This window comes from Leucoraja erinacea, chromosome 6 (assembly GCF_028641065.1).
Source record: "Leucoraja erinacea ecotype New England chromosome 6, Leri_hhj_1, whole genome shotgun sequence".
Taxonomy (NCBI): Eukaryota; Metazoa; Chordata; class Chondrichthyes; order Rajiformes; family Rajidae; genus Leucoraja; species Leucoraja erinaceus.
This window is the reverse complement of record NC_073382.1, coordinates 48,047,091-48,062,535: the sequence shown is the minus strand read 5'-3', so window position 1 is coordinate 48,062,535 and position 15,445 is coordinate 48,047,091. Positions and strand designations below refer to the sequence as shown.

General features: G+C 46.9%; 1 protein-coding gene across 2 annotated transcripts in view; it reads left to right on the top strand.

Moving 5' to 3' along the window:
• The window catches only part of LOC129698083 (anoctamin-7-like), a 73,832-nt gene that overhangs the window by 32,621 nt on the left and 25,766 nt on the right, over positions 1–15,445 (top strand). Inside the window, exons 19-21 of one of the 2 annotated variants that reach the window (XM_055636948.1) lie at positions 3,966–4,046; positions 4,832–4,900; positions 12,935–14,439. In XM_055636948.1, coding sequence (XP_055492923.1) covers positions 3,966–4,046; positions 4,832–4,879 — 129 coding nt within the window. In that variant the 3' untranslated portion in view covers positions 4,880–4,900; positions 12,935–14,439. Of the gene's footprint in view, positions 1–3,965; positions 4,047–4,831; positions 4,901–12,934; positions 14,440–15,445 lie in introns of those variants that run through there. The other variant, XM_055636950.1, reaches the window with a different exon arrangement.

Genomic DNA, 15,445 nt, shown 5'->3' with positions numbered 1-15,445 from the left:
CATCTTTGAGAATTGGAGAATTTTCAAAGAGAAAGGAAATGTGTCAATGAAAAAATAAGTTCTGGGTCTGGGTGATTCGATTGGCAAAATGCCAGCCATTCTTTAGGAGCTCAAATCGAACAGTATTTTCATTTAGTTTAGTTTAGTTTAGTTTGGAATTGCAGCATGGAAGTAGGCCCTTCAGCCCGACGCATCTACGCCGACCATCAATCACTCGATCACACTAGTTCGATGTTACCCCTTTCTCATTCACTTCCTACGAACAAGGAGGAATTGTACCGAGACCAATTAACCTGCATGTCTGGACTGGAGTGTGGAAGGAAACTGGAGCACCTGGAGAAAATCCATGTGTTCACAGAGAGAACATGCACACTCCACGCAGACAGCCCAAGGTCAGGGTCGAACCCAAGTCTACGGCTCTGTGGCAGCAGCTCTGCCACTCTGCCACTGTGTGTAAACCTAACTATTCAGTATTTGCCTATTTTTGTTAAATTGAATAGATCTAGTTTGTCTCAGTTAATTGAGTGGAATATGTTGATATTCAATTCAATTCAATTCAAGTTTATTGGTCACATACTCAATGATACAGGTATAACCAGTAGTGAAATGCTTAAGTGCCTGTCCAGTTGTGAATGGTTCCCCACTTACACATAACCCACATAAAACAATACCCACATATAACACATACCCCATAAATATACCACATAACAAGTAGTGCTGTTACAAGCAAAGTGACAAGTGCCGTGGAACACCTGTGATGACAGCATGTTCCATCCAGTTCAGTCCCATGTGTGTGTGTGTGTGTGTTTGATGGTGGCGAGGCGGGGCGGGGGATTTGGGCGGGGGGTGCAGGTGCTGGTGGGGAGGGTGGGGGGGAGGGTTTGGGCGTTGGGGGGGGGGGGGGGGGGGGGGGGGGGGGTGACACTCAGTCCTCGTTCAGCAGTCTCATGGCCTGGGGAAAGAAACTCCTCCTCATTCTCTCCGTGTTGGCCCTGAGCAGCCGGTACCATTTCCCTGAGGGCAGCAGGGAAAACAGTCTGTTGTTGGGGTGAGTGTGGTCCTGGATAATCCTCCTGGCTCTTGACCTGCAGCGCTTGGTGTAGATGTCCTGCAGGTTGGGTAGGGTGGTTTTGATGGTCCGCTCAGCTGAGCGAACCACCCTCCTCAGAGCCAGTTGGTCCCTCTTGGTGTTGTTCCCCCTCCAGGTGATGATGCTCCCACTCGGGATGCTCTCCACCACAGTATGGGTGTAGAAGTACTTGAGCACCCTGAGGGGGAGCTTGAAGTCCCTCAGCCGTCTGAGATGGTAAAGACGCTGGTTGGCCTTCTTTACCAGGCTGCTGAGGTGGTGTGACCATGTCAGGTCCTGGGAGATGTGGATGCCGAGGTACCTGAAGCTCTCCACCCTCTCCACCTGTGCTCCGTTTATGCTGAGGGGGAGGAAGCTCCTCTGCTGCTTCCTGGAGAAGTCCACTATGAGCTCCTTGGTCTTGGAGGTGTTCAGCTCCAGGTTATTTTCCCTGCACCAGTTTGCCAGGTGGATGATTTCAGAGTGGTAGGCTGCCTCATCATTGTTTGAGATTAGGCCTACCACTGCTGTGTCATCCGCAAACTTGACTATGATGTTAGAGTCTGAGATGGCCTTGCAGTCATGGGTGTGGAGAGAATACAGCAGAGGGCTCAGCACAGAGCCCTGGGGGACCCCAGTGTTGAGGGTGAGGGAGGATGACATGTGATGGCCCACACGCACCACCTGTGGTCTGCCGGTCAGGAAATTGTGGATCCACTTGCACAAGGATGGGCACAAGTGGAGGTTGTACAATTTGGAGGCCAGCTTTGAGGGGTCTATGGTGTTAAACGCTGAGCTGGAATCTATGAACAGCAGTCTAACACAAGCCCCTTTCCCAGTGTCCAGGTGGGTGGGAGTGATGTGGAGTAGGTGGGCTATGGCATTGTCAGTGGATCTATTGGGGCGGTATGCAAATTGTAGTGGATCCAGGGTGGTGGGTAGGGAGGAGGTAATGAAAGTTTTGATGAGTTTCTCAAAACACTTCATTACTGTGGAGGTCAGGGCTATGGGGCGGTAGTCATTTAAACAGCTGGGTTGGGGTTTTTTGGGGACAGGGACTATGGTGGACCGTTTAAAACAGGTGGGGATAATACACTGGGAGAGGGAGAGATTGAAAATGTCTGAATACAGGGGCTAGTTGGTCTGCGCAGGTTCTGAGGACACGCCCAGTAATCCCATCCGGACCTGCAGCCTTCCTGAGGTTCACCCGCTTGAGTGTGCGCCTCACATCGTGTTCCGTCACCTGGAATATCACCTCCTCGCTGCTGGGTGAGATGTGATGGACGTCGAGGGCCTGGGTGTTATTCTCAAAGCGCGCATGAAAGACGTTTAGTTCGACCGCGAGGGAGGTGTTTGGATTTGGGATGGATGTGGGTTTGGGTTTATAGTCCGTGATTGTGTGAAGACTTTGCCGTAGCCCCCTAGAGTCCGACTGCTGTAGCTGCAACTCCAGTTTCCTCCCGTCGGGTTGTTTTGCCTCCTTTACTGCTCTGCGGACGTAGTAGGAGGCAGCTTTGAAATCCTCCTTGTTTCCGGTTGCCAGCGCTGTGTTGTAGGCGGCGGAGCGGGTCCTGAGAGCGTTACGGATGGTTTTGTCCACCCGCGGTTTTTGATGGGGAACATTCCGACAGCGCGTTTGGTGACACAGTCGTTCGTGACTTTCTCAATGAATCCCAGCACCGCTTCCGTAAACATGTTGATGTCATCAGAGCTACCAGGACATGTCCCAATCAGCAGTGTCGAGGGCATCTTGTAGAGAGGCCTCTGATTGGTCGGTCCAGCGCGTCACCTCCCTCCTTACCGGAACTTCCCGTTTCGGTCTCTGTTTATATTTTGGCATGAGTAGAATGGCGGCATGGACGGACTTACCGAATGGAGGAAGAGATTTGGCCCTGTAATCATCCTTAAATGGTGAGTAGCAGTGGTCTAAAGTTCTCTCACCTCTGGTGATGTGTTGCCACAAGTCCGGCCTTACTGATTTTAGGTTTGCACGGTTAAAGTCCCCGGCCACAATGAGGGCTGCATCGCGGTGGATGGTTTGGTAGCTAGCAAGCGCATCATGTAGCTCAGACAGGGCAGTGACCGTGTCCGCTTGTGGTGGAATATAAACGGCACTGATAATGATAGATGTAAACTCACGGGGGAGGTAGAACGGGCGGCATTTGATGGTCAGGAGCTCCAGGTTTGGTGAGCAGGAGTGTGTGAGAGGGACTGCGTTTCTGCGGTCACACCAGTTGTTGGTCATCAGACACAGCCCTCCTCCTCTAGACTTCCCAGACTCCTCTGCTCTGTCCATACGGTGAACAGAGAGGTGTTCCGCTGGCTGGATAACGTGGTCCGGCGTTGTTGGGGTTAGCCATGTCTCGGTGATGACATGGGACTAAAGGATGTTACAGTCCCGAATGTCCCGTTGGTATCGGACCCTGGCCCTGAGGTCATCGAGCTTGTTCTCCAGCGACTGGACGTTGGCGAGCAGGATGCTAGGCAGTGGTGTACGATGGGCTCTACTCCTGAGCCTGTTCCTGACCCCTGCTCGTTTTCCTCTGGGCCTCCTCCTTGGTCTTGTGTTGGTTCTCTCAGTGTTGTTTATTCCCGGTGGTATCTCCCTTGGCCGGTCGGAACTGTTACTGACTGTGGGCAGGCAGTTTTTCCCGATGTCAATAAGTGTTTGTTTGTCATAAGTAGTCCGACAACGTGCAGGTTGTGCTAATAAATTAAAAACGACAATTGACAAGACAATATACGAGCAAACGCCCGGAGCAGGTACGACGGCAGCCACCTTCACCGGGAACCATCTTGCAGGCAGTTGTTACCTATTACAAAACAATCTACTGCATAATTTAAAATATATAACAATTGGAGGATATAATTTAAAAAATCACCATTTTTTTTTCAGCATGTTGTGTTTGTCGTGAAAATTCTGCTGTTGATATTTATACCAGATGTACCGCGAGGAATTAAAATGGCAATAAAAAGGGTAAGCCTTTTATACAGAATATTAATCTTGGAACGAGTTGCCGGAGGAGGTAGTTGAGGCAAGTATATAAAAATAAAAATGTATATAAAACATTTATCTCCCATTTACCTCTTTGGAGACCCTCGGACTATTTTTAATCTGACTTTACTGGACTTTATTTTGCACTGAACATTATTCTCATTATCCTGTATCTGCACACTGTGGATGGCTCGATTGTAATCGCGTATAGTCTTTCCACTGACTAGTTAGCAAAATGATGAGAGATATATATATATGGTAGACGGTCGGAACCTTTTTCCCAGCATGGAAATGTCAAAGCCTAGAGGCCATTGCTTCGAGGTGAGAGGGAGAAAGTTTAAAGCAGATGTGCAAGGCAAGTATTTTACACGGAGAGTGGTGATGCCTGGAATGCGCTGCCCGGGGTAGTGGTGGAGGCAGATATGATAGTGGTGTTTCATAGGGTTGTAGATGGATACATGGAAGTGCAGGGAATGGAAGGATATGGATCATGTAAAGGTAGCTGTGATTAATTTAACGGCATCATGTTCAGCACAGACATTGTGGGCCTGTGTTGTACTGTTCTATGTTCTCTGTAATGAAACGGCCTAATAATTGTTATGTAGTCACAACAACAAGCACACTGGTCAGAGGTCAAAATTCAATGTTAAGTATTTTCATCAACCAATAAATTTCCCTTTGTTTCCATTCCTTTTGGAAGCACGTGTATATTTGATGTTCTGCAAATGGCCATATTTAACGGGATTCAATTGTATTTGTTACTTTAGGAAAAATATGAGGCACAAAGGATAATGGAAGCTGAATGTGGCCACTAATGGCTGAAGTGCAACATTTCTGTAAGTAGCTGATATGATGTAGAAACAAAGAACTGCAAATGTTGGTTTACATCGAAGATAAATACAAAGTGCTGGAGTAACTCAGCGGGTCCGGCAGCATCTCTGGAGAAGACGGATGGGTGACGTTTCGGGTCGGGCACCTTCTTCAGACTGAGTCTGATTCTGCGATCCTGTCTGCAGTGAATGCCAACTACATCAACTACACTAAAGGGCCTGTCCCACTTACGTGTCCTTGGCAAGCAAATTACGCGACCTCGTGGTCGCGTTGAGCCGAGACGGTCAAGCGAAGGTCGGGCACGATTACATGCGTGACGTCATTTGAAGATGGACACAAAGCTGGAGTAACTCAGCGGGACCGGTAGCATCTCTGGAGAGAATGAATGGGTGACGTTTCGTGTCGAGACTCTTCTTCAGTCTGAAAAGAAGGGTCTTGATCCGAAACGTCACCCATTGCTTCTCTCATAGAAACATAGAAAATAGGTGCAGGAGTAGGCCATTCGGCCCTTCGAACCTGCACCGCCATTCAATATGATCATGGCTGATCATCCAACTCAGTATCCTGTACCTGCCTTCTCTCCATACCCCCTGATCCCTTTAGCCACAAGGGCCACATCTAACTGTCTCTTAAATATAGCCAATGAACTGGCCTCAACGACCTTCTGTGGCAGAGAATTCCAGAGATTCACCACTCTCTGTGTGAAAAATGTTTTCCTCATCTCGGTCCTAAAAGATTTCCCCCTTATCTTTAAACTGTGACCCCTTGTTCTGGACTGCCCCAACATCGGGAACAATCTTCCTGCATCTAGCCTGTCCCACTCCTTAAAAATTTTGTAAGTTTCTATAAGATCCCCCCTCAATCTAAATTCTAGCGAGTACAAGCCAAGTCTATCCAGTCTTTCTTCATATGAAAGTCCTGACATCCCAGGAATCAGTCTGGTGAACCTTCTCTGAACTCCCTCTATGGCAAGAATGTCTTTCCTCAGATTAGGAGACCAAAACTGTACGCAATACTCCAGGTGTGATTTCACCAAGATCCTGTACAACTGCAGTAGAACCTCCTTGCTCCTATGCTCAAATCCTTTTGCTATGAATGCTAACATACCATTCGCTTTCTTCAATGCCTGTGTACCATGACACCCACCTGCATGCCTACTTTCAATGACTGGTGTGGATAGCCTCACATTTATTCACATTATACTGCATCTGCCATGCATTTTCCCACTCACCCAGCCTATCCAAGTCACCTTGCAGCCTCCTAGCATCCTCCTCACAGTTAACACTGCCCCCCAGCTTCGTGTCATCCGCAAACTTGGAGATGTTGCATTCAATTGCCTCGTCCAAATCATTAATATATATTGTAAATAGCTGGGGTCCCAGCACTGAGCCATGCGGTACCCCACTAGTCACTGCCTGCCATTGTGAAAAGGACCTGTTTACTCCTGCTCTTTGCTTCCTGTCTGCCAGCCAGTTCTCTATCCACATCAATACTGAACCCCCAATACCGTGTGCTTTAAGTTTGTATACTAATCTCTTATTTCGGACCTTGTCGAAAGCCTTCTGAAAGTCCAGATATAAGACATCCACTGGTTCTCCCTTATCCACTCTACTAGTTACATCCTCGAAAAATTCTATGAGATTCGTCAGACATGATTTACCTTTCGTAAATCCATGCTGTCTTTGTCCAATGATTTCGCCACTTTCCAAATGTGCTGCTATCCCATCTTTAATAACTGATTCTAGCAGTTTCCCCACTACCGATGTTAGACTAACTGGTCTGTAATTCCCTCTTTTCTCTCTCCCTCCCTTTTTAAAAAGTGGGGTTACATTAGCTACCCTCCAATCCTCAGGAACTACTCCAGAATCTAAAGAGTTTTGAAAAATTATCACTAATGCATCCACTATATCTGGGGCTGCTTCCTTAAGTACTCTGGGATGCAGCCTATCTGGCCCTGGGGATTTATCAGCCTTTAATCCATTCAATTTACTTAACACCACTTCCCGGCTAACCTGGATTTCACTCAGTTCCCCCATCTCATTTGACCCCCGGTCCCCTGCTATTTCCGGCAGATTAGTTATGTCTTCCTTGTCTTCCTTAGGAACAGTCAACATGGATTTGTGCCTGGAAGCTCACGTTTGACTAATCTTCTTGAATAATTTGAAGAGGTTACTCGGGAAATTGATGAGGGTAAAGCAGTGGATGTTGTATATATGGACTTCAGTAAGGCATTTGACAAGGTTCCTCACGGAAGGTTGGTAAAGAAGGTTCAATTGTTGGGTATTAATGGTGGAGTAGCAAAATGGATTCAACAGTGGCTGAATGGGAGATGCCAGAGAGTAATGGTGGATGGTTGTTTGTCAGGTTGGAGGCCAGTGACTAGTGGGGTGCCACAGGGATCTGTGTTGGGTCCACTGTTGTTTGTCATGTACATCAATGATCTGGATGATGGTGTGGTAAATTGGATTAGTAAGTATGCAGATGATACTAAGATAGGAGGGGTTGTGGATAATGAAGTAGATTTTCAAAGTCTACAGAGAGATTTATGCCAGTTGGAAGAGTGGACTGAAAGATGGCAGATGGAGGTTAATGCTGATAAGTGTGAGGTGCTACATCTTGGCAGGACAAATCAAAATAGGACGTACATGGTAAATGATAGGGAATTGAAGAATGCAGGTGAACAGAGGGATCTGGGAATAACTGTGCACAGTTCCCTTAAAGTGGAATCTCATGTAGATAGGGTGGTAAAGAAAGCTTTTGGTGTGCTGGCCTTTATAAATCAGAGCATTGAGTATAGTAGTTGGGATGTAATGTTAAAATTGTACAAGGCATTGGCGAGGCCAATTCTGGAGTATGGGGTACAATTTTGGTTGCCTAATTATAGGAAGGATGTCAACAAAATAGAGAGAGTACAGAGGAGATTTACTAGAATGTTGCCTGGGTTTCAGCAACAAAGTTACAGAGAAAGGTTGAACAAGTTAGGGCTTTATTCTTTGGAGCGCAGAAGGTTAAGGGGGGACTTGATAGAGGTCTTTAAAATGATGAGAGGGTTAGACAGAGTTGACGTGGATAAGGTTTTCCCACTGAGAGGAGGGAAGATGCAAACAAGGGGACATGACTTGAGAATTAAGGGACAGAAGTTTAGGGGTAACATGAGGGGGAACTTCTTTACTCAGAGAGTGGTGGCTGTGTGGAATGAGCTTCCAGTGAAGGTGGTGGTGGCAGGTTCGTTTTTATCATTTAAAAATAAATTGGATAGTTATATGGACGGGAAAGGAATGGAGGGTTATGGTCTGAGTGCAGGTGTATGGGACTAGGGGAGAATACGTGTTCGGCACGGACTAGAAGGGTTGAGATGGCCTGTTTCCGTGCTGTAATTGTTATATGGTTATATGGAAGACAGAACCAAAGTAGTTATTCAATTGGTCTGCCATGTCCTTGTTCCCCATGATCAATTCACCTGTTTCTGACTGCAAGGGACCCACATTGGTTTTAACTAATCTTTTTCTCTTCACATATCTATAAAAACGTTTGCAGTCAGTTTTTATGTTCCCTATGTTTTCTTTCATAATCCATTTTCCCTTTCCTAATTAAGCCCTTTGTCCTCCTCTGCTGGCCTCTGAATTTCTCCCAGTCCTCTGGTAGGCTGCTTTTTCTGGCTAATTTGTATGCTTCATCTTTTGTTTTGATACTATCCCTGATTTCCCTTGTTATCCACGGATGCACTACCTTCCCTGATTTATTCTTTTGCCAAATTGGGATGAACAATTGTTGTAGTTCATCCATGCAGTCTTTAAATGCCTTCCATTGCATATCCACCGTCAACCCTTTAAGAATCAATTGCCAGTCTATCTTGGCCAATTCACGTCTCATACCCTCAAAGTTAGCTTTCTTTAAGTTCAGGACCCTAGTTTCTGAATTAACAATGTCACTCTCCATCCTAATGAAGAACTCAACCATATTATGGTCACTCTTGCCCAAGGAGCCACGCACAACAAGATTGCTAACTAACCCTTCCTCATTACTCAATACCCAGTCTAGAATAGCCTCCTCTCTCGTTGGTTCCTCTACATGTTGGTTTAGAAAACTATCCCGCATACATTCCAAGAAATCCTCTTCCTCAGCGCCCTTGCCAATTTGATTCACCCAATCTATATGTAGATTGAAGTCACCCATTATAACTGTTTTACCTTTGTTGCAAGCATTTCTAATTTCTTGTTTGATGCCATCCCCAATTCCACTTCTACTGTTAGGTGGCCTGTACACAACTCCCACTAGCGTTTTCTGCCCCTTTATGTTTCGCAGCTCTACCCATATCGATTCCACATCTTCCAAGCTAATGTCCTTCCTTTCTATTGCGTTAATCTCCTCTCTAACCAGTAATGCTACCCCACCTCCTTTTCCTTTCTGTCTATCCCTCCTGAATATTGAATATCCCTGGATGTTCAACTCTCAGCCTTGGTCACCCTGGAGCCATGTATCCGTGATCCCAACTATATCATAGTCATTAACAGCTATCTGCACATTCAACTCATCCACCTTATTACGAATGCTCCTTGCATTGAGCCACAAAGCCTTCAGGCTTGTTTTCACAACACCCTTACCCCTTATACAATTATGTTGAAAAGTGGCCCTTTTTGATTTTTGCCCGGGTTTTGTCTGCCTGCCACTTTTACTTTTCACCTTGCTACCTATTGCTTCTACCCTCATTTTACATCCCCCTGTCTCTCCGCTCACACATTTAAGAAACCCTTTCCCTTTAACTTCATCCTCGACTATCCCATTTGACACCCCACCCCCCTTATTCAGTTTAAAACCACCCGTGTAGCAGTGGCAAACCTGCCTGCCAGAATGCTGGTCACCCACCTGTTAAGATGCAATCCGTCCCTTTTGTACAATTCCCCCTTACTCCAAAACAGATCCCAGTGATCTAAGAATCTAAATCACTGTCCCGTACACCAGTTCCTCAGCCACACTTTCAGGTCCAGAGATGTTGCCGGTCCCGCTGAGTTACTCCTGCATTTTGTGTCTATCTTCAATTTTCTTGGCCCCCCTCTGGGAGTAGGAGTGGGGGCGGATCCGGACCGCAACGGCCGTGAGCCCCAGGCCGAGTCCAGCGATCGTTTGCCTGCTTCTGCTGCTGTTGAAGGTGAGACGTTGCATCGCACCAGGGTCTGGGGCCTGTCCCACTTTGGCCATCAGTTCCGCAACAGGCCGTTGGCGCGCAAAGATTTAGTTCACTGCAAGAATTTTGGAGCAATGTGGGGAGCGAGAATTGGAAGAGCAAATATGTAAGGAGATTGCAGATATTAGTAGTAAGCACAAGGTAGTGATTGTGGGAGATTTCAATTTTCCACACATAGACTGGGAAACACATTCTGTAAATGGGCTGGATGGGTCGGAGTTTGTAAAATGTGTGCAGGATAGTGTTTTGCAGGAATACATAGAAGTACCTACTAGAGAAGGGGCGGTGCTGGACCTCCTGTTAGGAAATGAGACGGGTCAGGTGGCAGAGGTATGCGTTGGGGAACAGTTCGGGACCAGTGATCACAATACCATTAGTTTCAATATAATTATGGAGAGGGTCAGAACTGGACCTAGGGTTGAGATTTTTGATTGGAGAAAGGCTAACTTTGAGGAGATGCGAAACGATTTAAAAGAAGTAAATTGGGGCAGTTTGTTTTATGGGAAAGATGTGGAAGAGAAATGGAAGACGTTTAAAGGTGACATTTTAAGAGTACAGAATCTTTACGTCCCTGTTCGGTTGAAATAGCAGGGGCTATGACAGAAATATTTCAAATGTCATTAGAAACGGGAATAGTGCTGGAGGATTGGCGTACTGCGCATGTTGTTCCATTGTTTAAAAAGGGGTTTAAGAGTAAACCTAGCAATTATAGACCTGTTAGTTTGACGTCAGTGGTGGGCAAATTAATGGAAAGGATACTTAGAGATAATATATATAAGCATCTGGATAAACAGTCAACATGGATTTGTGCCTGGAAGGTCATGTTTGACTAATCTTCTTGAATTTTTTGAAGAGGTTACTCGGGAAATTGATGAGGGTAAAGCAGTGGATGTTGTATATATGGACTTCAGTAAGGCCTTTGACAAGGTTCCTCACGGAAGGTTTGTTAAGAAGGTTCAATTGTTGGGTATTAATGGTGGAGTAGCAAGATGGATTCAACAGTGGATGAATGGGAGATGCCAGAGAGTAATGGTGGATGGTTGTTTGTCAGGTTGGAGGCCAGTGACTAGTGGGGTGCCACAGGGATCTGTGTTGGGTCCACTGTTGTTTGTCATGTACATTAATGATTTGGTTGATGGTGTGGTAAATAGGATTTGTAAGTATGCAGATGATACTAAGATAGGTGGGGTTGTGGATAATGAAATAGATTTTCAAAGTCTACAGAGAGATTTATGCCAGTTGGAAGAGTGGGCTGAAAGATGGCAGATGGAGTTTAATGCTACATCTTGGCAGGACAATTCAAAATAGGACGTACATGGTAAATGGTAGGGAATTGAAGAATGCAGGTGAACAGAGGGATCTGGGAATAACTGTGCACAGTTCCCTGAAAGTGGAATCTCATGTAGATAGGGTGGTGAAGAAAGCTTTTGGTGTGCTGGCCTTTATAAATCAGAGCATTGAGTATAGAAGTTGGGATGTAATGTTAAAATTGTACATTGATGAGAGGGATAGACAGAGTTGGAAGGATGTCAACGTGATTTACTAGAATGTTGCCTGGGTAAGCTTTTTCCCACTGAGAGTAGGGAAGATTCAAACAAGGGGACATGACTTGAGAATTAAAGGACTGAAGTTTAGGGGTAACATGAGGGGGAACTTCTTTACTCAGAGAGTGATGGCTGTGTGGAATGAGCTTCCAGTGAAGGTGGTGGAGGCAGGTTCGTTTTTATCATTTAAAAATAAATTGGATAGTTATATGGACGGGAAAGGAATGGAGGGTTATGGTCTGAGCGCAGGTGTATGGGACTAGGGGAGAATACGTGTTCGGCACGGACTAGAAGGGTCGAGATGGCCTATTTCCGTGCTGTAATTGTTATATGGTTATAAAACTGCATACCACTCCGCGCTTCTAAGTGGGACCGGCCCCACATGGCCATACGGTGCCCATACGCCTCGAGTGACCACAAGGTCACGTAATTTGCGAGCCAAGCACGCGTAAGTGGGACAGGCCCTTAAGCTCATCAATGTCCCAGTGGTGTAGCTGATAGAACCACTGCCTCACACAGCCAGAGACCCGGGTTTGTCTGTGTGGATTTACACCTTCTCCCTGTGACTGTGTGGGTTTCCTCCTGCTGCTCCAGTTTCCTACCACATTATGAAGATGTGTGGGTTTGTAGGTTAATTGTCACCTGTAAGTTGTGCAGTGTGTAGGAATTGGATGGGAAAATTGGGTTAACATAGAACCAATGTGAACGGAAGATCGATGGTCGGTGTGGATTTGGTGGGCCAAAGAGACAATAGTCAATAGATGCAGGAGTAGGCCAATCGGCCCTTCGAACCAGCACCGCCATTCAATGTGAACATGGCTGATCATCCCCAATTAGTACCCCATTCCTGCCATCTCCCTGACTCCGCTATCTTTAAGAGCCCTATCTAGCTCTCAACTAGGACTCCATCAACATCGGGAACATGTTTCCTGCCTCTAGCGTGTCAAAACCCTTAATAATCTTATATGTCTCAATAAGATAGCCTCTCATCCTAAACTCCAGAGTATACAAGCTCAGCTGCTCCATTCACTCAGCATATGACAGTCCCGCCATCCCGGGAATTAATCTTCCAAACCTACGCTGCACTCCCTCAATAGCAAGAATGTCCTTCCTCAAATTTGGGGACCAAAACTGCACACAATACTCCATTTCCATGTTGCGTCTTTCAATCGATCAATTCAATACTCTACCGAGTACCTTACAGAAGCCAAATAGTGTCCCAGCACATCTTTTGGGTTGTGGTACATGTGTTATGACCTGATAGGGTGTTTGAACAGTGAACTCAATATTGTTTGTTCTCTTTTCCAAAGATATGAACTACAGTGAACACACTCAAACTTACAAAGCTTTGCATATGAAGGAAACTTGCTGAATTGAGAAGAATGACCACAGTATGCAGCAGGCAGTGTGAATTGCATGATTTGGATTTGGATTCAATTTACTGTCATTGTCTTCAATTAAGAGACAACGAAATACTATTTTCCTTACAGTCATACAAGTAAAAAATACACAAAACACAGAACATAGTAGTCCACAACACAAACATCCCCACAGCAGCACCAAAGTTCCCCACTGTGAGGGTAGGAACCAAAGTCCAGTCAACCTCCTCGCCGATGTTCCCTAATGTTCACCCATGGTCGTGGCCTCCCGAGCCCCCTGCAGTTGCCGCTACGGGCGGCCCGATGTTCAGGCCCTCTCGCCGGGAACGATGGAACCCCGACGTTAAATCGGCCACCTCCCACCGGAGTCCGCGGCTCCCAAAGTCCACACTGGGCGGAGATTCACGCTGGTGACCCCCGACAACAGGTCCCAGGACTCCGCGATGTTAGTCAGCGCCGCCCGCGTTAGGAGCTCCGTGAACCACAGTTCCGCGATGTCGATGCAACAGGCCCAACACTCTGGAGCTCCAAACGGCGATCCCAGGTGAGGCATCGCCCACTCCGCAATGTATCCAGCGCTGCACCGCTGCTGCTGAAGCCCCTTTAGGAAAGGCCGTGACAATCCAGTTGGAAGGCCGCGAGGCGGGGGGGCGAGGGCACGACTCGGATAATTCTCGCATCCTCGCCAGGAAGTGACTGAAGGACAGTTTCCCCCTTACCCTACCCTCTTCCCCCCACATAAAACACAAAATAAACCGAAAGAACATACTTTAAACATAACAAAAAATAAAAAAGATACCAGACTGAAGGAGGAGGCAGCCAGCAACAGCCCAACCAGATTGTATGAAGTGGGCACCAAGTGTAAACAGCACAGTTTATTAATGCACTTATTTTCTTGTAAAGGATTTCAGTGGCATCTTAGCAGGATTTTCTTGTGTGTAGGTGCATGTAGGTGTGTGTGTGTCAGATAGATGTGCCTGTGTAGGTACTTGTAGGTGTGCGTAGATGGTTGTGTGTGTGTTTTTGTGTTGGTGTGTGTAAAGGTATTTGTGCATGTGCATGCGTTTGTCTGTGTGTTTAGCTCTGTGACCACATTGTGTGTGTGTGTGTCTGTACAGTTAAGAAGATGACGCCTGTGAATTTTCCAATTGATTTTTAGCTAATGTCACAGAAAGCTGAAGCTGGTGGGAGGAGGGACTGATGTTTTACTTTGTCCTGGGGGTAAGACTGCACTGTAACATTTGCCCATGAAAACCTTTTAGTCATTGAAAATCGATGGCTCTGTGTTTTTTTTGGTTTAATTGCACTCTTATGAATTTTATCCCTTGACGACTGTGTTCTTTGTTTCTCTTCTCCCTCGACCCATCATTCTGTTTTTAATTTCTTTTTTGTTCCAACCATTGACAAGGATATTAAATAAAATGTGAGACAGAACCTACTTCTGAGAGTGAAATCCTTGATGTAACTGCACACTCTACCTTTCCCTTGACCCATCCAATGTCTCTTGCAGTAGTGTGGCACAGTGTGCTGGGGTTTTTTGGGGGGGGTTGTGTATCAAAAGTAATTTATTTAATTATGATACAAAACATGACCGTGGTAACATGCCCACCACCATAGTACAAAATCACCAAATAATCGACTACATTTTCAAACAACTATGTTACAATCCTTATTGAGGATACACTCCTCCCCCCGCGGTGCCCATCGGTCCCGGAAATCCCCCATGTAGCTCGTGGACAGCGCGTAGCCCCTCTCTAAAGCCACCCTGCTGCGGACATAACCACGGAAAAGGGTCAGGCAGCCGGCTCGGGCAGAGCCCTCTTCTGCCTGGCGATGTGACTCGCGGATGGCCAGCTTGGCCAGCCCCAGGAGCAACCCAACCAGGACCTCTTTGGCCCTATCCTCTCCCCTACGCACTGGGTGTCCAAAGATAAGGACGGTAGGTGTGAAGTACATCCAGAAGAAGAGGAGCAGTCCCTTTAGATATTGGAACAGTGGCTGCAGCCTCTCGCACTCCAAATACACATGCTACACAGACTCTTCCAGCCCGCAGAAGTGGCAGGCAGCTGGCGAGTCTGTGAACCGCGAGAGAAGCAGGTTGTAGGGAACTCCTCGGTGCAATACCCTCCACCCCAGGTCCCCAATGTAGAGGGGGAGAATCCCACCGGGGGGGTCCCCTCGCGATGAAGGCACTTTGTGTCCGGACAGTGGACCAGGGCGAGGAAGTGCAGGGGGTGGAGGAGGAGCCCGTGCAGGACACTCCGCCCTGCGTCTCGGAGGGGGATGAAGGGTGTCGAGGAAAGGCGGCTCATGTTTGGGACCGGCTCCCGGGAAGGATTATGGAGCCTGGGTACGACGAGTACTTCCGGCTGGGGGGGGGTTTGCTTAACCGCAAGTACTCCACACGTTCGAGCTTCGCCGACACCCAGTGGGACGGGACAA